Source organism: Protopterus annectens, chromosome 12.part0, assembly GCF_019279795.1.
Source record: "Protopterus annectens isolate FY-2018-M chromosome 12.part0, PAN1.0, whole genome shotgun sequence".
In the NCBI taxonomy this organism is placed as follows: domain Eukaryota; kingdom Metazoa; phylum Chordata; order Ceratodontiformes; family Protopteridae; genus Protopterus; species Protopterus annectens.
In genome coordinates, this window is record NC_056746.1 from 507,529,434 (window position 1) to 507,556,970 (window position 27,537).

At 39.5% G+C, this 27,537-nt stretch overlaps 1 protein-coding gene across 1 annotated transcript in view; it reads right to left on the minus strand.

Moving 5' to 3' along the window:
* Positions 1-26,868, minus strand: part of MOSMO (modulator of smoothened) — a 622,815-nt gene extending 595,947 nt beyond the window's left edge. Inside the window, exon 1 of the mRNA XM_044089642.1 lies at positions 26,056-26,868. Coding sequence (XP_043945577.1) covers positions 26,056-26,161 — 106 coding nt within the window. The 5' untranslated portion in view covers positions 26,162-26,868. The remainder of the gene's footprint in view (positions 1-26,055) is intronic.
* Positions 26,869-27,537: the final 669 nt, after the last annotated feature.

Genomic DNA, 27,537 nt, shown 5'->3' on the forward strand with positions numbered 1-27,537 from the left:
ATGGAGATAGGATTTTTGGCTTTTTGTTTTTTTTTTTTTTTTTTTTCAAAAGTTGGAGCACATAAAAGTAACAAAAAAAAAAAACACTTTTAAAGCAGGAAAAGGCTATCACACTTGAGTGTGTAGCCCTTTACAATTAAACAGATGAAAAAAAAACACTTAAAAATGATCAATTAAAAGTACAACAATATAAGAATTCAAACAGTTCAAATAAGTAGCTCAGTTAATAAAAAAACGGTTGGAATAATGTGGCTAGCAAAAATAAGCAATAAAAGGCAAAACAGAGGTACTTAATCCACTGAAAGTCTCCCTTTTCTCTCTCTGCCGCTGTTGTAGAATGTTTAGTGCTTTGTGTGCTACAATAATTGCTACAAGAAGTCTGGTAGAGTGCTAAACTTATAAGCTAGTAAAAGTGCAGGAGAGGATAGAACTAGCAGATCTAAGGGAAAATTTGAAGAGCAGACTTTGGCACCACTCAGAAGATTACAAACAGTCCTGGATACAGCAAAGCTGTATCTGGACTAGACTAGTTACAGGAAAGGCAGAAAACAAGCTTAAATGTTTTATCCAGAAAGCAGCTAAAACAACACTAAAAACAATTCAAGTGCAGTGCAAGCTAGCACACTTGAATGTGTAGCAGTATTAAAGCAAACACAGTTGAAATAAATGCAATTTATTCAAAATGTATTCTGAACTAAATTCAACTCTGAACAGTCAAAAAGTGCCAAAAATATATACTTATCAGCTGAGAAGCACACTCGGTCAGAACACAAGGAGGAAGAGAGAGTTTTTTTTTGTGTTAGTAAAGTGCAAAGGGAGGAAGGAGGAGCAGAAGATAATTCAAAGTTAAGAACCTAAGTGGGTTGGCCTTCTCAAATGTTCTCTCTCTATCAGATAGAATGAACACTAGACTGCAAGGAGTGTCCCACATCAAATTTACGTAGGGGCGAGCAACGGCAAAGCCACCAACTATGACAACACCACAAGAATAGGGTGGTGGGAGGAGAAAACCTGTTTAAGAACAGATGAGAAAACAGCAAACAAAGTCAGCAAATGCATAAAATAATTCAGTCAGGCAAAAAAATTAAGACAATGCAGAACTCTGAAAAGTTAAAGTGCCAAGGAATATACTTATCAGATTGTTTGAGAAGCACTCCAGTCAGAACACAAGGAGATTCTAATGGTGTATGCAGGAATTTACAAAATAAGGACTATTTTTACATCAGCAAGCCTTGAAACAATCGGATAGCAAAAAAGCTGTTAAACCAGTTTTATAAAAACTTAACACCACCACATGAATGGGGGGACCAATTTAGGAACAGATGAGAAAACAGAAAAGTCAGCAAATATATTAAAGAGACCAAAGGTTCTTTTAGTTTTGAACATGTTTATTATCATGGAGTTGATCACCAAGGGTATGTTATAACTGCATTAGACCAATTTTTTTTTGACAAGCAGAAGACAGCATAACAGCTTCAAATTAAAATGATATAAAGAAATGTTATAGACATCACAATTATCAATTCAAATCTAGACTTGGGCATGTTTAAGTCTGCAGTTGATTCCTTTGTTTAGGACTTGTACTGCAGCATTTCTCAGTTTAAATTTCTCCAAAACTTCTGGGTTTCTAATAGCATAAAGGTAACTGACCCCAATTCAGGGTTCAATCAGAGTTCATGAAATTAGTAGAGTTTCAGTCTTTGTGGGTGCTGCGAAGAACACTTTTGGCTAACATCAACGTGCCCAGAACTGACTACCTCTGTAATTCATACAGAGTTACATGCATTAGTAGCATACCTAAGACCATTGATTACTTATCAGACCTGTTGCTCCTAACCAATAACTGACTCCTCCTGTAATTCCTACGAAGTTACACGTATTGCTAGCATATCTAAACAGGACTATATATACATTATTTACTTATTAGACCTGTTGCTCCTACTACTACAGGAATTATCTGGGTATCCTTCATAGACACTGCTCTAATTTCTGCCTGCAAATCCCGATATTTTATAACTGCTTCTCTCTGTATGCAAGACATTGTAACCAATGGGTGTAGCAATTTCAATGATCAATGCTACTTTTGCCATTTCTTCCTGGACTACTACATCTGGCTTTCTAGCACATGTTTTTTGAACTGTTGGTAATGGCCGATTCCATGTGATATAAACTTCATCATTCTCTAAAATGTTTTGGTGTTTGGGGTTCGGGTTTCCAATCTTTCTCAACTACTTCAATGTTTATTGTTTGCACAATTCCCAGTGCAACAGCCTTTCAATATACAGACCTTCTGCCTTAAGTATATCACACTCAACAACAAGATGTGCAACTGTTTCCAGTTCTTTTTGTTTCTTCTCATATTCAATGGACTTTGTAAACCAATGTGTACGTACTCCACTATCCAAGGCCTCAATTATCAATCTTTCAGTTTACCTCTCAACCTTTCTTGTGCCAAATCCAGATCAACATGAGGATGATCCAGAAGACTCCTGTACTTGCCGCTATATTTATGTCTTCCACATGCCTTTCCTTCTCCTTAAATTCACTTGTTTTTTTTGGCACATACAGTTGTCTTGACCTTTGTCTGCTTGTGGCTGGATTACCATTCCCGCCTGACAAAGCTACGCTTCTGCTATACTAAGCAAGGAAGTCACCTCATGTTTTAAAACCTTCACTAAAGTTTGACTGGACAATGTCAGCAGATATGTATTCAATCCCACACCCAAAAACTAAGTTAGAACACCAAGACCAAATTAGTTTATAGCTTAGGCAGAATCATTATTCATTTTTATCTTCTGAAGTGCTCCTTATGGTGTTTTATTCACATTTATTCATGTTTTATTGTCAATCCTTCATCAATTTCCAAATATTTATATACCTCCGCCTCCTGCTCAAGACCCGCTGTATCACATTACTGCCTCAGACTGATATTTTCTTGGTATTACAGCTTTGTTGATTTTGCACATTGTTTTTGCCTCTCTTCTGTAGGGGACATTTAATGCAGTATGACTTCCACTTGCTTTATGACCGTCTAACAATTTCTGACTAACCTAACAAAGACTAAATACTTTTGGCTGCAGTTTAGAATGCAAATTGTGCATGTATGTGTCCGCAGTGCTTGTTGAGCTTAGATTTTCAGAAGAATAAATAACCAAATGTCAAGAAAACTGAACTAGTTCAACTTTTTTGGGGGAATGCTCTGATTTAGGATTAATTCACACAAGAATCAGCCTTTTCGAACTGCCAAGCTCAAAAACAATCAAATTAAGTACAAGAAGTGGAAAACACTTACAGTTTATGAAAATCTTAGCAGTGATTTGCAATGCACAGCCCATCCCTTTTTTGTATGGGACCTCTATTTCTGCACTGCAGGAAGGGAATATTGTCATTAATAGAAGAAAGCAGTACAGTCAAAATACATCGACATGCCTACCATTCAATGTAAGGTGCATTTCATACAGGAAGTGAACATATATCATGGACTTGCTAACACAACCGGTTAGAAGTGGATTATTTGGTGGGAAAAAGAACCAGAATACATGGCATCACAAAAGAAAGTTTAGTTAAATAAATCAGTAGAAAATCAACTTCTAAGATTTTTAATCTGCAAACTTCAAGCGCAGAAAGCTCCCCGAGCAGAATTAACCACAATGACCCTAACAAGACACACATGCATGTGCACAAAAATCAACACATCCATACTGTTAAAGACATCACTGAGAAAATGCTTTAGAATAGCAAATCAAAATGTATTCCAACACAAAAAGCCAAGTTCACTAAATAAGGCACACACTTTGGCAGCTATCACTGTTTATAAACATATCTCGAATCTGCTTGTGTTATGAAACAATTATGTATCAGAACAAATTTTCTTAGTACCTCAGGAATATAGATGCTACATAAAGATGGTATGATGAATGCAAAAATCCCCAAGAAGTTAGCAATTGGATGCATCCAAAAAGATCCTGCAAGACAACGAAGTTGCAAACAAATCTCAAACTCATTTTCCAATGCTTCACAAGAGACATGCTCAACTTTCCCTAAAAAAAAAAAAAAAAAAAAAAAAAAAAATCCAAAGTGCACAATAACACACAGGTCTTCACAAAACTCAATTCAAATATCAGCCTGACTAAATACGGACAAGTGTTTCAGATTAGGCAGAAAATTGTACTCGCAATTAGTACACAATAAATGGAAAAGTGAGTGAAGCTTGCAGTGTACCAAACATTTAGGACTACCATTACCAGTTTCAGCCCAAAGAGCAGTAGAAACAGGTTAAGAAGAAAAAGAAAAGAAAAAGTGAAACAAAACTGCACAGCATTAGAAAGCAGACAAAGAAGATAGAAAAAAAAAGAATAATTCTCATTGTATTTTTTCACATATAAAACGGTACTGGACTAGAATTTTCAAATGAATACGTTGTACAAATGTCAACATTATCACAGAATCATAACCACGGACAACTTAACAGCAATCTATTTGTAATCATTAACCAGGGTACAGCACTGATCCCATGGACCATTTTCAGAGTCAGCTTAACATCCCATCAGTTTCACTCCAAAGATGCAGTAGAAATAGACACTAGTTAAAAAAATAAATAAATAAATAAATAACAAATAACCTAAAGAGAGACTGCAATCAAGACAAAAAATGAAGGTTTTATACTATTTCTTCAGACCCACAGTAGTACTGAGCATGTGGAATGAATACACTGCACAAATATCTACATCATCAGAAAAATTGTTTATACTGAAAGTTTATTTTGATAAGTTACAAAAATAAGTCAAAATCATTTACTCTACAAAATCAGCATAAAATTATACTGCATTTTACCCTGTGCTTGAATAGATTAAACTTGAATCCCACTCCCCCAGTATGGACAACCTTCACCTCTGGTTTATCACTGTAGAGACGGCATCATAACCCCACTGAAACACATCTACAACCTGTGCATCACAAATATATCACACATGTTATCTGGAAAAATACCACTGCAAAATCTCTCAACACGAACCCCAATCCTTCCAATCCATCAGACGTTTCAGCCAATTACTATTCTCCCTACTCCATGATAAGATTCTGAAAAAATTATTTTATTTGTAACTCACTCAATACATCAACCAATAGTACCCACTCTCTGAAAAGCAGCACGTCTTTTGGTCTGGTCGCAGTGCATCCACAGCTATCTGGATACTCGGCAACAACATTCTTTTTGGAAAGGACAAAGGCCTAATTAATCAGCAACTTTTATTGATCTCACAGGAGCCTTTCATCTTGGTGATCATTCAATTCTCCTTGTCAAGCTCAATGAAACAGGCATTAGTGATGACACACTGCCCTGGTTCAAAAACTAGCTCTCTAACCACCATTACTCAGAAAACTTCAATTCAGCCTCTACATCAGTTCCTCTGCAGAAAGGTGTTTCTCGATGATCTATTCCGGCATGGCGTCTCTTTTCTATTTACATTAGACTTTCTTTTGACTTACTCCCAACTTTCTCTTGTTTTGAACTTCAACTTCAGTGTGATTTAATGGGCAATGATAAACAATTACTACTAAACTTCTCTAAAACAAAGGCAACACTGTTTGGCACTAGGCAAAAGCTCACTTTCAATCCAGGCCTCTAAAATCTCTGCTCATCTTAAACTACTGAAAACATCATTTCATTTAAATACCTAGGGTTTGGTTGGATCCATTCCTAAATTCACTCACACTCTGTACACTCACACTCCTATTCTGGGCTAATAGGATCTCCCCTTTTCTATCAAGACCTGCAGAAGTGCCATATATAAAAGGTATCTTACTGGCTCAGCTATCCTGATAATTGCTGCAGCTTCTAAAAGAAATGCATGCACCAGTCTATTTCAAATGCCATTTGCAGATTCATCATTCTCCCCAAGAAATGATCACTGCAAAACCATTCAAAAAACCTAACAAGGTACAGTGGATATAAAAAGTGTACACATCCCTGTTAAAATGCCAGTTTTTTGTGATATAAAAAATGAGACCACAATAAATCATTTAAAAACTTTTTCCACCTTTAATGTGACCTATAACCTGTACAATTAATTGAAAAACAAATCTGTTAGGGGAAAAATAAAAAAAAAAAAACATACAATAAGCTGATTGCTAAGTGTGAACACCCTTAAACTAATACTTTGTTGAAGCACCCTTTGCTTTAATTACAACTTTGTCTTCTTGGGTACACGCCTGCCATCAATTAGAGAGACCGATTAACCCCAAATAAAGTTCAGCTGTCCTAGTAGGATTTTTCTAACATTTACTCAGTTGCCTGCTACAGAAAAAGCCATGGTTCACAGACAGCTTAGGAAGCATCCACGGGATCTCACTGTTGAACGGCATCAGTCAGGAGAAGGGTACAAAAAAATTTACATAGCATTGGATATACCATGGAACACAATGAAGACAGTTATCAAAAAGTGTAGAACATAAAGGACAATAGTGATGTTGTAAAGAACTGGACATCCCTTCAAAACTGATGAAAAAACAAGGCAATAACTGGTCAGAAAGACTGCCAAGAGACCTACAGCAATAATGAAGGAGCTGCACAATTTCTGGCAAGTACTGGTTCTGTACTACACGTGACAACAATCTCCCGTATTCTCCACATCTGGCCTATGGGGTAGGGTTGCAAGACAGAAGCCTTTTCTTACACAGAAAATTTCCAAAACAATACATATGGTCTGATGAACCAAGGTTGAACTTTTGGCCACAATTCCAAAAGGTACGTTTGGGGCAAAAACAACAGTTCGCATCACCAAAAGAACACCATTTCCACGGTGAAGCATTGTGGTGACAGTACCATGCTTTGGGGTTGCTTTTCTTCAGCTGGAACTGGGGCTTTAGTCAAGGTGGAGGGAACTATGAACAGTTCCAAATACCAGTCACTTTTGGCTCAAAAACCTTCAGGCGTCTTCTAGAAAGCCGATGATGAAGAGGAATTTCAACTTTCAAACACAACAATGACCCCAAGCATACATCCAAATCAACAAAAGAATGGCTTCACCAGAAGAAAATTAAAGTTTTGGAATGGCCCAGCCAGAGCACAGACCTAAATCCAATAGAAAATCTGTGGGGTGACCTGAAGAGGGCTGTGCACAAGAGATGCCTTTGCAATGACAGATTTGGAGCACTTTTGCAAGGAAGAGTGGCCAAATATTGCCAAGTCAAGATGTGCCATGCTGATAAGACTCCTATCCAAGAAGACTGAATGCTGTAATTAAATCAAAAGGTGCTTCAAAGTATTAGTTTATGGGTGTGCGCATTTATATTGTTGTTGAGTCTTTCGGCTTTTCCCGGTTAGGAGTCGCCACAGTAGAACTCTGGTCCGCTAATGATTGGTAGTTGATTTTTACGTGACGAGTTACCAGCCCTGACGAACGAAGGTACGTCCATTCACGCATGTCTCCACGCAGAAGACGCTCTAGCTGAGAATCGAACCGGACAGCGTCTTACTGTGAGGAGACAACGCTACCGCAGCACCACCACACTTATGCAACCAGCTTATTGTACGTTTTTTATTTTTATATTTTTCCCCCAACAGATTTGTTTTTCAATTGAATTGTACACGTTATAGGTCACCATTAAAGGTGGGAAAAGTTTTGAAATGATTTATTGTGGTCTCATTTTTTTTATATCACAAAAATCTGGCATTTTAACAGGGGGGGGGGTGTACACTTTTTATATCCACTGTGCCTATGAAACAAAGTACTGATTTTCTACGTCTCAACTATTTAAACTTATCAAGAATGACACCTTCTGTCCACGAGCTTCCAAACTAATCAAAGATGTACTAACATACAACCTTAGACATCTGAACCACTCATGTACTCTGCTCCAAACTCCCCAAACTGGATTCTGCTGCATAGACCATGGAAAATAAAAAGCACATTTCAAGACTCGTAGGAAGATGCAACTGTTCCTTTCCTGGTAATATAACTTAACCTCTACATTCCCTTCTTTTGTCTAAACATCCTGCTCTGGTAGTATTTTTGATTGCGATTCTTTCAGCACCCCAGCTCTGATGCATATATAAATTGTGTTTTTTAGTCACTCTGTATACAAGATCATTTATCTATTCCCTTTATAACCCTTAAGCCAACCATGACATTCATTTTGTATACAATATCTACTTAATGCATTTTGTCATTCATTCTGCATTAATGTGATATAATTGTGTTTTCTCCAGGCTCAGACTGAAATGGGTCCAATGGCATCAGTGCCCTACCCTCATAAATAAATTTATTTTATTCTGAGTTTTGTTAAATACAAAGGTAGAACCTAATCTCACTGGACCATTACCAGACTCTAACCAACAGTAAAACCTCAATGAGAAACAGCATATTTTTAACATGTACAAGTTCTAGTAAAACAAGCAGAAAGACAGTACATCAAGAAAAGGAATCTAATGTTGATCACATGCTACAGGATGCATCCAGGAATACATATTACATGTGTGTAACAGCTGTTAGCAGTGCATCAAGACAACTGTACCTCAAAAAATGGAACGTAGCACAGACTGCACATTAAGTACGCAATAAGAATTACATAAAATAATTGCACGCAACTCAAATTACACTCACTAGAACACAGACACTAGATACAGTACTGTCTACATGTAACACAGATAGTATTCTGTGAGATGCAGTAAGAATTACATTAAATATTTGCATCCAACACTGCACCCCACAAGATACAATAAGGATTATAACTGTAACAAATTCGTTCTATAGGACATAATACAGATTAAGGATTATATTTTGCACAGAGAACATCACGAAGCACAATTACTGATTGTGTGTTTTCTGGTGGAAAGCCAGTTGGGGTACTTAAGTAAGAAAGGGCTGGTAATGACAACCCCACTGACAGCTGTGCTCATCTGTATATTTGGAAGACAGGGGTAAAACACAGGATTAACTTTTATTCAATGTGTCTTCTAAATTCTTGTATGGTGGGTGGGCGAGATGTGAAATGTATCGGTCTTCTGAGGTAGAGGTGGACAGTCGTCAGTGCCTCCAAGACAGGTGTGGAGAGTAGGAGAAGGGGGGGGTACAGCATTTACAGCTGTCAGTTTGCTGAAGGTGCATTTTAAAACTCTGGGGGATGAAGGAATAACTGCATTTAAGGGTTATATAGAGGGGTTCCCAGAGTTCAAGAGCAAGAATGAAAAAAAAAATGTTTATTGCCAGAAAAGACAGTCTTGTTGAGTGGGGGTGGGGGGTGGGAACAGATGTTAGCCAACTTACAAAATGGTTGATCACCAATGTGCATTATTTCTGTTCCTTCCAAAGAATCAAAACATGAAAAATATACATAATTTAGTGCGTTTTCCTGTCCAGTATAAAAGACAGCATATCCTTTTAATAAACTTAATCAGAGTCCCACATGTCTGTGGCTTCATCTACTGCCCTCTTTCAATCAGGGAAAAAAGCTTCATATAAAAGGACTTCTTATATACATACAAAACACATTATGCACTTTAAACATTTACCATTCACAATGCTGTTACTTTGTGTCAAAGCATAAAACTGTATTCTGCTTATTTAAGCATCTTAAGAATTTCAAAAACTGTAGGAAACCGAAGTGTGTAAGTAGCAAATAACCAAAAGAACACCTCAGTAGCAGCTCCCCTAGGATCGAGTCAGAATGGACAAGTTCATGAAATAAAAGTTTGAGCACTTCAGTCTTCTTAAAGACTTCATCAGAATGATTAACATTGGTCCTTAGTCCTTTCATATCAGATGATTAAAAAAAAAAAAGCAGATCCATCGCAGAGATCCCAGGATGACACGATTTAACTGAATACTTTCTGCTTTTTCAAAAGAGGCTGTTTGACAGCTATGGGTATCAACTGATTAAATCAAAGTGTCTATGCAGAGACTGTATGCTCTTAACGGTTGGCTTGATTCAGCTGATCCGGGCAAAGGTCAAGATTTGGAAAAACTCTTAAATGGAGTACCACGGCATTATGCTTCCTGCCTTAGCTCTCAGTCTCTTCAGGAAACATGCTCGCCCTTTCCACATAATGGAGGTTGATGAAGGTCAGCCAGCCATGGGTAACTATGATCCATACCTCTTAAATGTCATACATTTTGCCCAAAAACATATTTTCTGTCGTTTTCTAGCAAATCGAGGACTGAAGTCATTAAATACCGTATGTTTGAATTTGAAGACTTCATATCCTTCAGAAAAAAAATTCTACACAAAGTCTGTTATTCTGCTTACAAGATCCACATGTAAAATATGTCCCTATTTTGGGGTCTTTGCTCCCCTATTATTATAGGCTTTGCCCAGATTCCGTGTGCTAAGAAGTTGAGAGGTAAACTACGACATAGTGTTCTTTTCTTTTTCTTGTACACATTTTTCTCTCTCTCTAAAGAAATATTTAGAAAATTCACTCATTCACTATATCCCACAGTATATTTTTGCACATCATCTTTTGAATTTGGTGGAAAAATACATATGTTCTGTTTATTGCTACTGCCATGGCTTTAACATGTCTAAGCCTACTGTCAGTTCAAATAGAAGGCCTGCTACTAAGGTTTGCTCCCTAATATCTATAATCATAGGTGTGTGTGTGTGATCACAATTATTTAGCTAGAATACTTGTAAATGGAAGGCATCATTCACTTTTGTTAGCTTTTGTCCTCTCTGGCTGCTTATGTCTCACATTATTTGGAGTGGCTGTCACCAAAGAATGACTGAGGCATCACAACTAGTCTGCTTTAATATGACTAAACATTCCAGGTTGATAATTTAGAATTAATGGATTAAACAATCCTGTAAAAAGGACCACAATATTTACCTTTATTGAAAAAAGTTACTCTCAAACAGTTTTGGCTCCAGTGAAACACATTTTGATGAAGTGGAGCATTTGTAAGTGGGGAGCAGCATCCCTGCTAATGAGAGGCAACACTGATTTGAAAACAGCAGTTAACCTAGTGGTCAGACATGTACAGAACAAGATGGTTAGTGACTTCCGAAAGGCAGCCCAGTCTGAGCAACAGACTGGAAAACTGTTTCCAGGAATGTTACTTTGCATGTTAGTCATTACAGCTACAAATATTATTCAAGAATAGATGAACACAGTCACACCTTGACTGAGTGATTTCAGATTATGCCGCTCTTGAACTTTCAAATTGGAGAACAGTCTCTCCAGCGACCATGGAAGGTAGACTTACTTTACTGTAAAAATGGTCTATTTTCACTTAGAAAAAAATGTTTGTTAAGCTAACAGAACCAGTCTCAAATCTGCTCAGACAAAACTGCTTCACCATGAAACACTTTTAAAAACAGACTAAACAAATTATATATTAAAAAATTAATATTTACTTAAAAAAAAAAAAGTTACTAGGAATACAGAGAGCCTCCTCACAAGAATGTTCAACAACATTCTATACACAACAAGCAATGACAGCGAAAGAATGAAGAGGGTGTCTGTTCTAAAAAATAAAATATGTATACATACACACACACACACACACACACACACACACACACACACTTGAATTCAGTCACTTCGCACAATTAATTAAAAAACTAAAATTCACTCAACCCTGTATGGCTGCAGCAAACTGTCTCCAGTATCTCACCCCCTGAAGGCAGGAACGCTATAGGCAAAAATATATATTACTACCTCTATTCACCTGCACATCAAAAACAGAAAACTTCAAAACCCTTCCAATAAAATCTCACCCTTTATCCTTTCTTCACTGATCACCAATTGCAACAGCAAACTGGCTTCATTTTCTTACTGTTCTGCCCAATAAATACAAAATAATATTTTAATAAATACAAAACTGTATTACAGCAATTCCACTCTCCCTTTGCTGCACAGACTTTTTGTTTTAAATATACCCCTTACCTATCTCATGTCAAATTTAGTAATGCTGCTTTTCTCACCAGACTAATCAACATATATTTCCATGTTAGCACCCACCTTTTGCGACTCGTATCCAAGAGAAATTCACAATATGCAAAACCCATTTGAGTAAAAGTTTGACGAGTTCCTTACAAAGCAGGTCTCCTGATTTTGTTTCTACCACCCTCCCATAACTTAACTACACCATTTCCTGACTTTACATTTTCTACACATCTGTATTTGAACAGCAATTATTTTTGTAAAGTTTATACTGATATTTTAATCATCTAACGTGATTTACCTCACTAAAAGTTTTCCACTGTCTACCTACTCCAGTCTTTATTCTGCTCTGTAGTTTACATCTAAAAATGGTTTGCTAAATCTGACTTGTTATACTTGGGTTTGTATCCTCACTGTTGCGCTTCCTGGCTGTGGCTGAAAAGGGCCCCTTATGGGCCCCTTATGGATCAGTCCAATAGTTCTGTCAAAAATTTGAATAAGGAATAAAGTGTGACTCGCCATTTGGATGGAAAATGTCATGCCCTAAAGAAGGGAAGCAAAAAAAAAACATGCTAACGCTCAAGAACTGCTTAGGTTCAGTTATTACGAGGGTGAATGAAAAGACAACCAAGTAAAGGGCTCTTAAAAATGTGGAAAGATTTAAAAGGTAGTTTTGAGCACAAGATTAAGGAGACTGGCTGCTAACAAGCTTCATCCTTTAGTACCCCCCTTAATCTCCACTTCCAAAATGTATGACTGAACAAGCCACATACCTACCCTGTACTCAGATCAACCCTGGAAACAAGCACCTACACTTGACAAGGTTATTCAATTCCCAAGCAAACAAAAAAATTAAAACAAAAAGAATAGTTTCTCAAGGCAAGCATGATCCACTGCCGGTACAATTGGATGCATTCAATTCTTCTGTCTTTTCTGCATCTGTACCTGCTAACAATAGAACTTGCACCAACATACCTAGAGACCATTCAGTCCCCTGTACTGTGTATCCCAGTATTGGGACAACAGCCGGCTAGACTGATCCCTACCTAGCCAACCATGGAGGGTGTCTGTACCTTCACCAGCATCTCAACAATGAAGGCTTTTGTATTAAGGCTCTATCACCACTCACAGTGTCTGATATACGCATCCATGTCACCATGGGGCACCCTACATCCCCGACCCTCGTGGGTGCATGCTCCCACCCACATGCTATGATGGATACGGTCACTGACTCATTTCAAACTTACATCCCTGGTCCTGGTCATTTCATTGCTGTGCAAGCCTCCACTTTCATGGTAGTAACCAGGCAACTGGAATCATTATACCACCCTCCCCCCAGGATGGACAAACAAGTACTGCCCACTAACTCACATCCCACTAACTGGCTCTTCCAGCACCTGAGTCACTGCACAAAATCGATTCTTCTGGGACAGTTAGGAATCTGTTCCACTCTGCTACAGAGCTAGATCTGGATGTATACATTTTAGACTGAAAAAAAATAGTTCAGTTCTTGGCTCAAGCCTGTTCCTGGTTTATAAAGCAGCCACCGAGTCCAAAAAGCAGAGATTGTAGACAGATCACCCACCAGTTTCAAGGGATCCAAATACTATCAAAAAGACTAACACTGGTGGGATTCATCAACAAATACACCAAGTGTACAACACCGTTGTGGGTGAACAGACAACCACAGACATAACTCGCACCTTCCTCTTCCTAATTTTAGTTTTCCTACCGATTTTCTTGCAGCTTTAAATACTGAGGGGAATTCATAAAGATTACCACGCAGTGTAGAATACTTGCACGGTCAGTGTACAAAGTGTAGGTGTTATTGAATCTGGCCCTAAGAAAACAACCTGGACAAAAGTTTAAAGAAAGAACTCAGGGCAGGTGCTTAAGGTGAAAAAAAGAGAGAGTCACGCAAACCGTGCTACATGCCTAACATAGAGAACCTCATGGCAAAAACATTTACTATACTGCATACACAGGACACACAAAATATACTACGATAAGGTAGGAAAAGGCAGAGAGTCAGAGATCACAAGAATCTTGCTGTAACACAATAGTAAGAAAATAGGAAATACGTTGAAAATAAATGCCTCGTGTAAAATGTGTTATGTGTATGTGGATATTTATAAAACAAATGTGTGTATTTGTATAATATAAACATTCATAATGGTCATGTGGTGTTACTCTGCTCCAATATCCTCTCCCAGTAAAGACGGAGATGGCTCAGTTGTGACTGCTGCTCTACCTTTGCTGATAAATTCAAATAAATAAATAAATGTAAAGGCGACAAAGCAGCCTTGCATGATTTTTGCATGTCTAAGTAGTAAATTCATTAATACTTTGTACATACGTAACACTGTGAAGCTTGTATGAAGCACTCTAAATCAGGGGCACTGGCATGTGACATTTACTGTTCTATTTTTACTGTGCTCCAGCCTTGAACAACAATATATGAAAGCACAACATATTTTAATAAAAAAATCAAAACACAAGAATATAAAAGTATAGAAAAAAGCAAAAAAAGAATGTAGGCTTTTATTTATTGCTGTCACTTAGAGCATAAATTAAAATGCATCCAGAATACACACTTACACAAGAGCTGCAAAATGTCTGTTGAGGAGATAAGTTCACAAACAGTGGGCATGTAGGTGCATTGTGGTAGGTACAGGTAATGAAAACTTAACCCTAAATGCAATGAAATGAGCAGAATGTAAAGGCCAAATGTACTTTGTGAAAAGATGCAAGAAGAGTATGAGCACTGTTCTTCCTACCCATTTACAGATTTAAAATGCATGCCTTAGCTGCCTCCACTGTGAAATGGCCTCTATGCACAATTCATTTGTTCTGTAACAATAAATTTCTTAAAACACTACACTACTACTATGTTTCCATTTGTATTAAGTCGATATAAAAACGCACTGCAAGAATTCTGGCCTTGAAAAATGTTATACATGTAGCAGGGTGTTTGCATCTGTTTCTTCTCACCCACTAAGGTCACAAAAATGAATAAAGTCTCTCTGAACAAACTTTCCCAGAGGTGATAAACCTATCAAGCCTCTAGGAAGTTCAGCTCTTTACTGTGCACCCTTATTTACAACCTTCTTTCCATCTATTTGTGGCAATAACCCTATTAAGAGAAGTTTATTGTCTCAAAATAAAGAAACCTGACAGCAATGGCATAAACAGACTGAAGAGAGCACCAATTCCATTTTTTTTTTAATCTAAAAATATTTTGCAGCTCAACACAAAGCTTACTGCATTTCAAGCATGTCAAAAAACAAACTAGGAAGGGTCAGTGAAAGAAAGTTTCAAGCACAGGGAACAGAGACTTGAAAACGTAAGCAGTAATTCTATTTCTGCCACTTCAAGAGATTAGTAACCTAGTAAGAACCTATGAATATAAGTAAATGCAACAATCTTAAGTGATAAAGTACTGCAGGATAATCTCATCTTCCAGGGATGGTGCTTTGTGGTTGAGAGTTTAATGAAAAAATAAAGCCAAGTCACTCTGCCCCCCTGTACAGTCACTGCAATTAGAAGTGTAGTGTGAACAAAACAGCACCTATCACGACAAGACACTTTTTTTTCCCTTGCCATAGTGGTTCTTTGCTATCCTTGCATGAAAGGAAAATAAGACATTATTGCACTGTGGTAGTTTAAGTAACCTCACCAGCAAGCTTCTTAAAGTCCATTTTTAGGGTCCGGCCAGTATCTACTTTGGCCTATAACTTTCAAGGAAAAAGGATTCATGAATCTTCTTGTGATAAAATACCCCTTAACAGTGTATAGCTTTCACCAGAAATATTAATTAATTGATTACTAGCACAAACAGCCACTGTTATTAAAAGGATACATCTTCTATGAAAGAGTAACTAATTGTAACTTGTATCATGGCCTACCCGAGTAGTGTGTCCTGTGCAATAACACACTGCAATGAAAATCTGGCCTGGTGTCCTACAGCAGGGGAAAAATACAAAATCTCTGCCAGCTACTACTCACTACTGTCTACCTACCTAACAGTCAAAGTTTGACCCATAAGCAGCTACATAGCATGCCTTGCATATTTATTTATTTCATTTGTTAACTTGGTAATGTCCGACTGGGCGAGAGGTCCATTTTCAGCGGAGGCCCAGGGAAAAAAGCCCATTGCATGCATTTAAGAACAAATTTAAAACAAACTGAACAAAAAGTAATTTGCAAGAATGGCACAGTTTGAGATGGAAATAACAGCATGAAATAGTATTAAATAGTGTGCTACAGTCTGATTCAATCTCCATAACAGTTGTAAGAGTATGCAGTATTAATGCTAATATTGCTAACAGAGAGTATAGGATCAAATTAGATTCAGCAGATAAAAACTGTAGTTGTGGGTAAGACCTGTTTTAGGGAGGAGGGAGGGAGGGAGGGAGATGTGGGTAGACTATTCTGGAGTATGACAGGTGCAGAGCCAGTGTTTCTCTAGATATATCTTGAGGAGGTGTTTGAATTCATGAATGCTAGGTTTAACGATAGGTTGAGGAAGAGTGTTCCAGAGTTTGGCAATTGTATATGAGTGGAGGGTGGTGCCTTGTGTGTTGTGGGGTACAGTAGTCTTTAACATTAGTTTATTGGAGGATCTAAGTGATCTAGGGTTTATGCTGGTTTGGATTAGGTTAGAGATTGCTGGGCAGTCATTTGGTTGGTGAATTATTTTGTGGACTATGGACAGATGGTGTAGAGTTAGAAGGTTTGGCAGTTCTACCTATTTAAGTTGTGAGTGCTGAGCAGTGGTGGGTTTATGTAAGGATGACCTATAGCGAATTTGACAATTTTGTTGTAGCAGGATTCTAGGTTATTTAGGTCTGATTTACATATGTTTGTAGATACTTGGGATCCATAGAGGAGTGTGGAAAGTAGTTGTGTGTGTGGGCAGTGGCTAGTCTAACACTTTCTGTAAGGTATGGTTTAATTCTGTATAGGGTGCCTAGTTTGGCATGAACTTTTTTTGATGGTTGTGGCTTAGGTTTTCATCAATAGTGACACCTAGAAGTTTGGATTGGTGAGTTCAATTTTGGTTCCCTTTGTGGAAAGGATTGTTAAGTGGGGACTGGCATGTTTTGGGTTTGTTACAATTAAAAACAATTAACTTGGTTTTGTTAGGGTTTAGTGTAAGTTGATGGTTAGTGAGGTAATTTTTTAAATCTTGGAAAGATTTTGTTTGCAGGTCCCGGGTGGTAATGCCTGAGCAGATAAGTGTGGAGTCATTGGCGTATAGCACTATGGAGGCTGGTAGGGTTGCAAAGCTGAGGGCATTAGTAAAAATAGTAAAGAGAGTAGGGGGCCCCCAAGAATGGATTCTTGGGGTACTCTTACACTGATAGGAATAAGGGGGGGGGGCACAGTGTTTTCTCATTACCACAGAAAGTTCCATGTTGAGGACTATTAGCACAATTCATATTCCACACTTCTGACATACAAAAGGTATAAAATGAACAGCAACAATTTTGTAAAAGAAGGGCATTTTTCAGTAAAGCCAGGACACACTACACACATTCACTAAAATCCTGATTACACTAAAGACAGTCTTGCATCTTACATAAGGGTTTATGTTCTCTCATGCAAATCCAATAAATCAGAATTACACACACTCACAAAAATCATCTTTGTTTGTTGTTCCTTGCATTTACCCCCTACCAATAGACACAACTTCACAGTATAAAAATCACTACTTTCTAGGACCCAAATGATTAACAACTTCACAGTATAAAAATCACTACTTTCTAGGACCCAAATGATTAACAGCATCAAAGGCATAAACTAGTAGCTGCACCATTTCTTAAAATGTAATGTGCTTCTACCAGCCCAATTCTAAATATTTTACCATCCAACACAGGAATATCATACTTGGTCGGCTGAGGAAGCAAAAGCTGAGGGGTGCTACAAATGCAGGGGTAAAATTGACATGGATCACGGTTAACATACATGTGTTTCCTGTAGTGCAACACACAATCACAATTTAATCATCATTTATAACGCAAGTCACATTTAAAATCCTATCGAATGTGGCTAAAACTGTAGCAATTTCAATTAGGCACTGGAATTGTTAAATGCATTACTTCATCAAAACTCAAACCTTTAAAATACACAATTGTGTTTTAAAAGTCAAGCACATTACAATATTAACAAGACTGCATAAAGGAACCATCTCTTATGATTGAGGATTTAGACTTCAAGCTCAAGAAAACAATTCTAGTGAGAGTAAATACTTTGCAAGTTAAGAAATCTGAGCATAATGGAAAAATTGGTGCATGTTGTCCCATAGACATTATACCATTCCACACCAAATTCACATTTGTTTTACATTATATGGTAGCGTTGTCGCCTCACAGCAAGACGTTGTCGCGTTCTATTCTCAGCTAGAGCGTCTTCTGTGTGGAGGCCTGCATGTATGGGCGTGCCTTCGTTGAAGGTTGTGCATCAGGGCTGGTAACTCGGCACGTAAAAATCCACTACCACACATTAGCAGACCGGAGTTCCGCTGTGGCAACCCCATAAGCCGAAAGACACAACATGCTAAATGCATTAAAGGGCCAGATAAACAAAAATATTAACAAAGTATGAGTCATTCAAATTCAATAACATTTCTGTCTGCATGAAACAGCAGAATGAACACTGCCCTTGGACTTGGCTCTGAATTTTTTAATCATATTCACAGGCCAACCTCAAACTGTAACTGCTATGCAGGGAATCAGAGCACCAACAGAGATCAACTGTGACATTTCAAATAGAACCATTTGCATGCATAGTAAGCAGCAGTTAGAAAGGCTTAATTATTAAAAGCATCTATAATTACTCTTTTCCTCCACAAAAGCAGACTGATGGCTACTGTGAAGCATCAGAAAACAATTCTGATGCAAAAGGGAGGACAGTTGTGTACACCTGCCATACCTGTAGATGTTAGAGTGTATTCACTGTTGCAGTCATTACACTTGGGTTATCTGCTTGCAGTAGCCCTCAGTCGGCCTGATTAACAAAGTCTTGGGTCCTACGTCGGTTGCTGTCTCTTCTTCCGTGACATCAGGGGTATAAAACATGCAGCCGATGTCATTACATCAGTTTTTCTTGCGCCAGATGTCAGGTGCCCCCCCTAATGGGAAGCAATTAAATCTATAAATATGCAAAGTTATACTTCAAACAAAAAAGCAAATACACTAAAAAGCTTTTAAGCATCGAACAGGAGAGAAGAGGTATAGCCAAACGAAGTCAGGGGGCTGGAGGGAGGGTAACCAGGACTGCAACAGTGAATACAGTTGAACATGTACATTTATGGTAAGTGTACACAACTGTACTATGTTCTTCGTGTTTCACTGTTGCAGTCATTACATTTGGGTAGATTCCCAAAGCTAAGGATGGGAGGAGGAATTTAGATAGAATTAGGACCAGCTATAAGGCCCTGCAAAACTGCAGTGGCAAAGCCAGCTCTGGATTTAGAGAAAATTGACAAATGGTAATGCTTGGTGAAAGTATGTACAGAACTCCAGGTAGCAGCTTCTAGGATGTTCCTGGTAGGTACGCCTCAGAGAAAGGCTGTAGAGGTAGATGCAGCTCTGGTTCACTGGGATCTGATCCCCTGTGGGATCAGTTTTCCATGGTGCTTATATAGAAGAAATGAATGCAATGGCCTATCCATTTGGAGATGGTTCGCTTTGAAATTGCCTTGCAGCAAATGCCACCAGCAGTTGTTCAGATTTCCTGTGAGGTTTAGACCTGTCCAAGTAGAATCTAAGTTGTCTGTGCACATCTAAGGTGTGCAGTATCTGTTCCCCTTTGTTCTGTGGATTAGGAAAGAAGGTAGGCAAACAAATGGACTTCTTGCTGAAGTGATGGCTAAAAGGGAAGCTGTTTTCCAAGAAAGAAATTTTAAATCTGCAGTAGCAGCTGGCTCAAGAGGAGGAAGGGTGAGTTTCTCCAATACAAAGTTATGGTCCCAGACTAAAGTTGGAGCTCTCCTGGGTGGTCTTAAATGTTTGGCTCCTCTGAGGAACTGCTTGAGCAGTGCAAGAGAGAAGAGGGGAGGTTCTGTGTTATAATGAGCTGAAATGGCTGAGGCGTGAATTTTTGAGGGAAAAATGACAGGCCCTTCTGAAGCATCTCAGTTAAGTATTGTAAAATCTGAGGTAAATTGGGCACTGCTGTGCTCATCCCTTGAGATTGGTTCCAGGCACAGAATCTTTTCCATTTTTCAGCATAAGATTTTCTAGTACTAGGCCTTCTTGCCTCTAAAATGACATCCATCACTGGTTTACTGAGGGATGGTAAAGAAGAGCTTAGGTAATTAGCCAGGCTGCTAGGTTCAGTGTTTGAAGCTGAGGGTGCAGAATCTGGTTCTCCTGTTGAGGCAGCAGGGTAGGAGTCTGAGGCAGGTGCTATGGGGCCAACAGTGACACACTGCGCAGGAGGGGGTACCAGTGTCGGCATGGCCAGCCTGGTGCAATCAAAATCATCCTTGGTATGTCTTGTTTGATCTTTAGTAGTACTTTGGAAAGCAGAGGCAGAGGAGGAAAGGCATAAACTGAAAGGCTTTCCCAGGTAAAAGGACAGAGCATCCACTTTCCAAGCTTGTCTATGGGGAGTCCCAGCACAAAATTTTTCCAATGGATAGTTCTGGGGGGGAGGCAAACAGGTCTATATCTGGGCTCCCCCATTTGCTTCTCAACATGCTGAAAATCCTTTGTTCCAGTTTCCACTCGTGTGGGCCCATGAGGGTTCTGCTTAGTCCATCTGCCAGTGTATTTAGTTTTCCTGGCAGGAATTGAGCTTGTAGATGTACTTGGTAGCTCAAGGCTGTGTTCCACAATGCTATGGCTAGTCTGCAGAGGGGGTAAGAATGTGTACCCCCCCTGCTTGTTTATGTACCACATAACAGTGGTGTTGTCTGTCTTTACCATTAATTAATTGTCTTGGAAGAATGTGGTCCTTGAAGGCTGTCAAAGCATTCTGTACAGCTAACATTTCTTTATGATTGATGTGAAGGTGCATTTGAATTGGGTTCCATTTGCCCTGAATGCACTTCCCTGCCAGGTGCGCCCCCCCCCCCCCATGCATAGTCTGATGCGTCTGTTGTTAGGGTTTGGGCAGCAGGGAGTAGTGTGAATGGTAGTCCCTTGTTTTGGTGGCAGTCCTCTGCCCAACAAAGGAACTCAAGCCCCCCCCCCCCATGCATAGTCTGATGCGTCTGTTGTTAGGGTTTGGGCAGCAGGGAGTAGTGTGAATGGTAGTCCCTTGTTTTGGTGGCAGTCCTCTGCCCAACAAAGGAACTCAAGGCACAGACAAGGAATGATAGGAATCATTGCTTCTAGATCATTAGAATTTTGACACCATAGGCTTTTTTAGATACCATTGTAGTTTCCTCATATGCAGTCTTGCATATGGAATTAGAAGAATACAGGAGGCCATGAACCCCAAGGCTTGTAGTATTTGCCTTGCAGATAGCAGGGTTTTTGTGACCACTTGTTTGAAGTAGGTTAAAGTGAATTTGTTTCTCCGGCGTGAGGAAAGCCATCTGGGAAGTTGTATTCAAGCTTGCTCCCAGGAATATAACTTGTTGACAGGGTACCAGGTGTGATTTCTTTTCGTTTATGGTGTACCCCAGACAAGTTAGCACCATCTGTACAAATGCCAGGTGATTCAAAAGTATGTCCTGGTTTTCTGCCTGAATTAGACAATTGTCCAGGTATTGGTATATTTGAATATTTATTTGCCTGCAAAATGCAATGACTGGAGCTAGGCAATTTGTGAATATCCTAGGCGCAGTAGAGAAGCTAAAGGGCAGTGCAGAGAACTGATAGTGTGTGTAGCCTGCTTTGAAGCATAGGTATCTTCTGCAAGATTCCCTGATTGGGATGTGCAGATATACTTCCTTTAAATGTAGTGTTGCCAACCAGGCATCTTTGCTTAGCATAGGAAGCAACTGGTGAAGAGTCAGCATCTTGAATTTTGGAATCACCAGAAAGGTGTTTTAGAGTAGGCAGGTCCAGGATAGGACGCCATGAATTGTCTTTTCAGGGTACCAGGAAGTAGAAACCTTGTCCCTTTTCCTCTTCTGGTACCAATTGAATAGCCCGCATGCTTAAGAGAGAGAGAGTACTTGCTTTTGGGCCTCTACCCACTGCTTTGGAGGTAGATCCGGCCAAATTGGAGTTGGTGACGCGTGGAAGTGAAATCTGTATCCTTAAAACCCATTTGCCCTGGGTAATGAGTCCCCAGTTCTTTGCATGAAGTGCAATCTTTCCCCCCAAAGGGGCAGTCAGTTGAGAAGTGCTTGGAAGTTTTAAAAAGAAGTCATTGAGACAGTTTACCATAGGGGGAGTTTTAATACTCCCAAATTTGGAAGTGAAGGCCCCCCACTGCATAGTCCTGTGCGTCCCCTGGGACTGAAGCCTGGGTGCTCTGCTGGATCTGGGTTTGGACTGAGAAGGTCTGGAAGAGGCAGGAAAGGACCAATTCTTAGAAAGTCAATGCCTACTAAATCTTGGAGGTTGTACTTGTAAAAGTCAACAGTTTGCATAGATTTAGCTTTTTCCTCCATCTTTTTAAGAACAACTTCTGCCTTGTTGCCAATGATTTAAGGGAGCATCCAGAAATTTCACTTTAACATGATCTGGCAAGGATTGCTCCTTAAGCCAAGCATGCCTTCTAAGTACAGACCCAGTTATCGCAGCCCTGCAAGATACCTCTAGTGAATCAAAACCACATTGCACTGTATGTTTACCAACTTGTTCAGCAGAATGCATAAAATCCTATAAATTTATTTTCAGCACAATCAGGAATCAACATCATTTCTGTTTAAACAATCCATTAATATGCAGCTGATACTTTAATATATGAAACTGGCAATTCAAGGCCCTAATGGCCAAAGCTGCAAAAGTGTATACCTTCTTACCCCATCTATCCAGTTCCCTGGAGTCTCTATCAGAGGGGGCAGGATTTTTGGCAGTAGTAGCTTTAATATCCTTGGGTCACTGTGAAATGGTTTCAGGATCCGCAGTAGGATTTTTGAAAAGGAACTTGTGAGAGTCAGGAGCCCTGTAATACCCATCAGGTTTTCTGGAAGCAGGAGGTAGATAGTCAGGGGCCATGCTAGATTCTGAAAAGGCATCATCAACAATGTCTAGTACAGGAGGTATAGCTAAAGGCCTGTGCTGGGGCAGGAGTCAGAAATCCCTACGCCTCTTTTTAGAATCAGAGAAATCCTGACTTTCCCAACGAAAAAGACCCTGAGAGTGTGCAAGGTTTCACCAAAAGATAAATCCTCGGGGGGGGGGGGGGGGAGCAGAGGGAATAGAGTCCTCAGCATCAGAATCCTCATAGGTAGACAAGGGTAAATCCTGGTTATCAGAGGAAACAGAAATTTCAGAATCCTGCTCAGAAGTATCATAAGCAAACTCGGTCCTAGGTCTCTTAGAGGGGGAAGGTTGGCTTCCCATGATTAAAGTAATAAGGTCTTCAGTCATTCTTATAATTTGTTCTTTGGGGATACAGGCCTGACCATGCAGTCTGGGCGTCAAGTTTAGGCCTTGAAGAAGAAGATGGCTCCGGTTTAATATGCAAGTCAGTAGGCCCGAATACACCCTCAGAACCCGGTGCCTGCACAGCGGCTCCAGACCCATCCAAGGTAGAGACATCCACAGGTTCCACAGTTGAAGCATCTTGCGGCATACCGGACTCCAAAATGGGTCTCAGTAAAGGCCTGTGAATCTGAACTAGCGAGTATCAGGGGCTGCGAAAGCGCCTCACTGAGTGGCCTGTCTCTGTCTTTATCGTTGCGTTTTTTCGGAATGTCGGTAGTCAGATGGCTTACCGAAGACATATCAGGATAATTGAACAGAGCACCAAAAATTTAGAAGCGCAAATATACTGATGACGGCTAGTTCCTGGTTTAAATAAGGCACAAAACCGACAGCTAGGTACATCATGGTCAGGGCCTAGGCAAGGAATACAGCACAAATGAAAATCTTTATAAAAGGTATTTGCTTTCCACAATAAATGCAATCATTTACTTTTACTGACACTGGTTTAGAGCAAGAAAAGGTTTCCCCAACGGGGTACTTAGCTTTTAGTTGAAGACTTTGGTTCTGAAACTCGAAAACGAAAATTTCAGGAGTCGGCCGACTGGCACTTGCGAACTGCTTCTGCTTTGGGCACCGCACAGCAAGAAAGACTGATGTCGGCTACATGTTTTATACCCCTGACGACCTGACGTCACGGAAGAAGAGACAGCAACCGACATAGGACCCAAGACTTTGTTAATCAGGCTGACTGAGGGCTACTGCAAGCAGATAACCCAAATGTAATGACTGCAACAGTGAAACACGAAGAACATCAGAGATAAGCTAAAAAGGTTTCTTTATGCCACCATAGCTACCAAGATCAAAAGCTCAGTAATAGAAGCCTAAATCAGTATTAATTTCAACTTGGTTATTTAATAGATACACTGGAGTTTCAGTTTAATGCCCACAACTAACAACTCAGCACTTTAAAAAGACAGTTTAGTTGAACACCTCTGTTACTGTAAATCAGCAACTTACTATGCAAAATACAGTTACAGTTTTTCATGCAAAAACATGCTACTTTCGCATTTCGTTGTCGATAATGACGACCCCCTGATTTTTTTCATTGGAGTTGAAAATCCAAGCAACGACATTACAAAAGACTGAATCCAAAATGCCTCACTAAGTCAATTTATGGTTCTTGCTTCTTAGAAAAGCAAGTTGTCAGCTAGGTTTCGCAGGTTGAACACTTTACACTAACAATTAGCGTATGCAAGATGTGTCAGTGTAGCAACAAAAGTAAGGAGAATCTGCTGTTCTTCTAAACAAGAAAGTTGTTTACCCAGAATGCTTTATAGAATTATCAGTTATTAACTCGACATTATTTTGTGGGTATTGTTATACAGAACCCGAGTAAACAATAAAACTAAAAATTCACTTGCAACTTTAACACGAGGTGCATGCCTGGAAATAAAATTTTAACACAAAATGCTTCAAAAAGTTCGTGATGCTCTCTGATAAACATTAAATTAAAAACAGTCAAGAGACCAGTTTTCACACTAAAACCAACTCTGGCAACCATTAAATAAAAAAAAAAACAACCGTTTCATAAATAAACTATAACACTTATTAAGAAATAGAAGTGAATATGGCCCAGTTGTGATTCAGTGTTGTGCTCTACATTAACTGTTGCATTACAGTTTGTCTAGGTGAAGTAGCTATAACACTTTGGTAGGTCTGTTCTGCACAGCCCACAGGACAGTAGGAAATGAGCTGGTAACAACTGCTTACTTGGCAGTTCCCACTGGACCGTGCAGGTCCTTCGCCAGAATGACCCAGACAGAAAGCCTCCTGTACACATTTTATTACCTTACAGACACAAACAAAATAAAATTAGTACAACAGAAAATGATACATTGCGCAATTTAAAAAGGATTATATGAAGCAAGTTCAACACAGTTAAAGGAGTCCTGTAATGGAGTTTACAGCACAATATTATTAATCTACATTTTTGCTAAACCGATAAACATCGGTTATATTCCAGTATAATCGGTACCAGCGCAAGTGAATACGTAATACAATTTACTGCTACACAATGCGTTCCAACAAACAAAACTCGAAAACACTAACCAAGACAAAAATACACATCAAAGTGTTAACCCCAAATGTAAAGCTCTTACTCCATTTTTTGTAGTTTTCCGATTCATGCACGCCCACTGTTGTTTACTACACTTCAGAAGACAAAACAGTACGAAATCATCATGTAGAATAAACCGTTTCATCCGCATTTCAGCACTGTTGTTCTAAAGATCATGCACTACAACCAAGTTACTTCTATGTCTATACACAAACACACACTCTCCCCTCCAGACATTGGCTCCAAAACAAATCAAATAAGTGGATATAACGGGTTTCAGTATGACAACAACACAAGCCTGAGAAAGGCAACCATTGCCTCAGTAACCTTCTGCCCTTACAATGAGTTAGCTGCCCCTACTCGGTTTTATTCCTCAACAGATGAGCTCCTACACAATGGACTTCCTCCACCTCCAACAACATTAACAGTCAAGTTTTAACGATGACATGGACGATTCTGGGGTTGCAGCATTACACCAGGTACTCTTCTGGCCAAAAACCTACCTGCAGACTCGCCGGTGTTAATCCAGTCTGGGTTGGCAATGCTGGCAATGGCAAATATATCCGCTGCTAGAAACAGACATCCTGAAATTATGGTCAGTTTATCCATATCGCTGTTCCCCGGCAGCTGCAGCCACACAAAGCCACCTTGGGAGAATACGGACGAATGAGGGGAGTCCCCTGAGGTGGGAGTTCAAATCCCTCCAAGAAAAGCTTCTCTCAGTACTGTGAAGTGCCTTCCATCTGGCAGCCACAGATAGCCCCCTACCAATCGCCGTTATCAGCGTCCTTCCTCTTATATTACGTTCTTTTATCCTCAAAGTCTGTAGATAAACAAGGTTAGATTATACACGTTGCATCCTGCCTCCGTGACAGCAATTCCATTAAAACAAGAGTTGCGGCAGCAGCACTTTAGACGGCCTCAGCAGCATTTCCAGCCACCAAGCCCGCAGCTCCATTCCCACAACAACCCACTTCGCTGTCCTCGGAAGCCTTTCCGGCCTTGCTGCTGAATCCAAAAAGCAAAAATTCCCGAATGCACTACACGACCGAAGTCACGGTGAGCAAGCACAAAGAGACAGCCATGCTCGTAGACTATCAGCTCGTTAACTGCAAAAGGCAGCGGCGCACAGTTCCTACCCCCTTTCTTCCAACGCCTCCGGCTAGCTTTACTGTACGTCCTCAGCCAGATTTCTGCACAGCTGCAAGCAACCTATGCCGTGCAGCAGACCCTCACAGACTGCCCGGCAGCATGAGCAAGTCTCGCCAGCAGCACGCGCTTTCGCGAGATTCTCTCATTGCTAAGTTATATATTCTATTGAGTTTCGGCAACGGGCTGGAAAACAAAGTCAAGCGAACGTCTGTGTTTTCCACATTACAATTAACTTAGCACTGCATCAGATCATCTTGATTATTGAAAAAGTGTTCTAGTGTATTAATATAATATAAATGCTTGTTTACTTTCGAATGTAATTGCTTTGTTTCATTTAAATAAAATGTAACCGAAATAATGCCGCTTATCTGGACGGAATATGCACTTTTCTATCTGGCTAGGACGATGGGTTTCCAGAGAGGATTCCTGTTTTTTTTCTGCATAATAGTATCATATGTTGATAATATCCGTTGCAGCGTTAGCCGTCATTCATTCATTCCTACAACTGTAATTAGTAGCGTGATGAGCCGTTATCAGCGTTTTTGGGCATGGTGTATATTAAGATTTGGTTCTCCTAACCTGTAAATGTGCCAAAGAGATTTAAAAATGGAAAACGTCCCTACAAAAGGACACGATTATAATTTATGATCTTGTAACAGCGAGTCCTTATTTGGTATACACCGCATGCACGTTTAATTTTTAAAGTTATATATAAACTGTTCTATAAAAAAAAAAAAGTTTCCGTTACAAATGTAAGAATGGCCATCTGAGAAAGTGACAACCTCATTTTCAACCAGATCACTTTCATTAAATTATTTAAGGCTATATAGAGC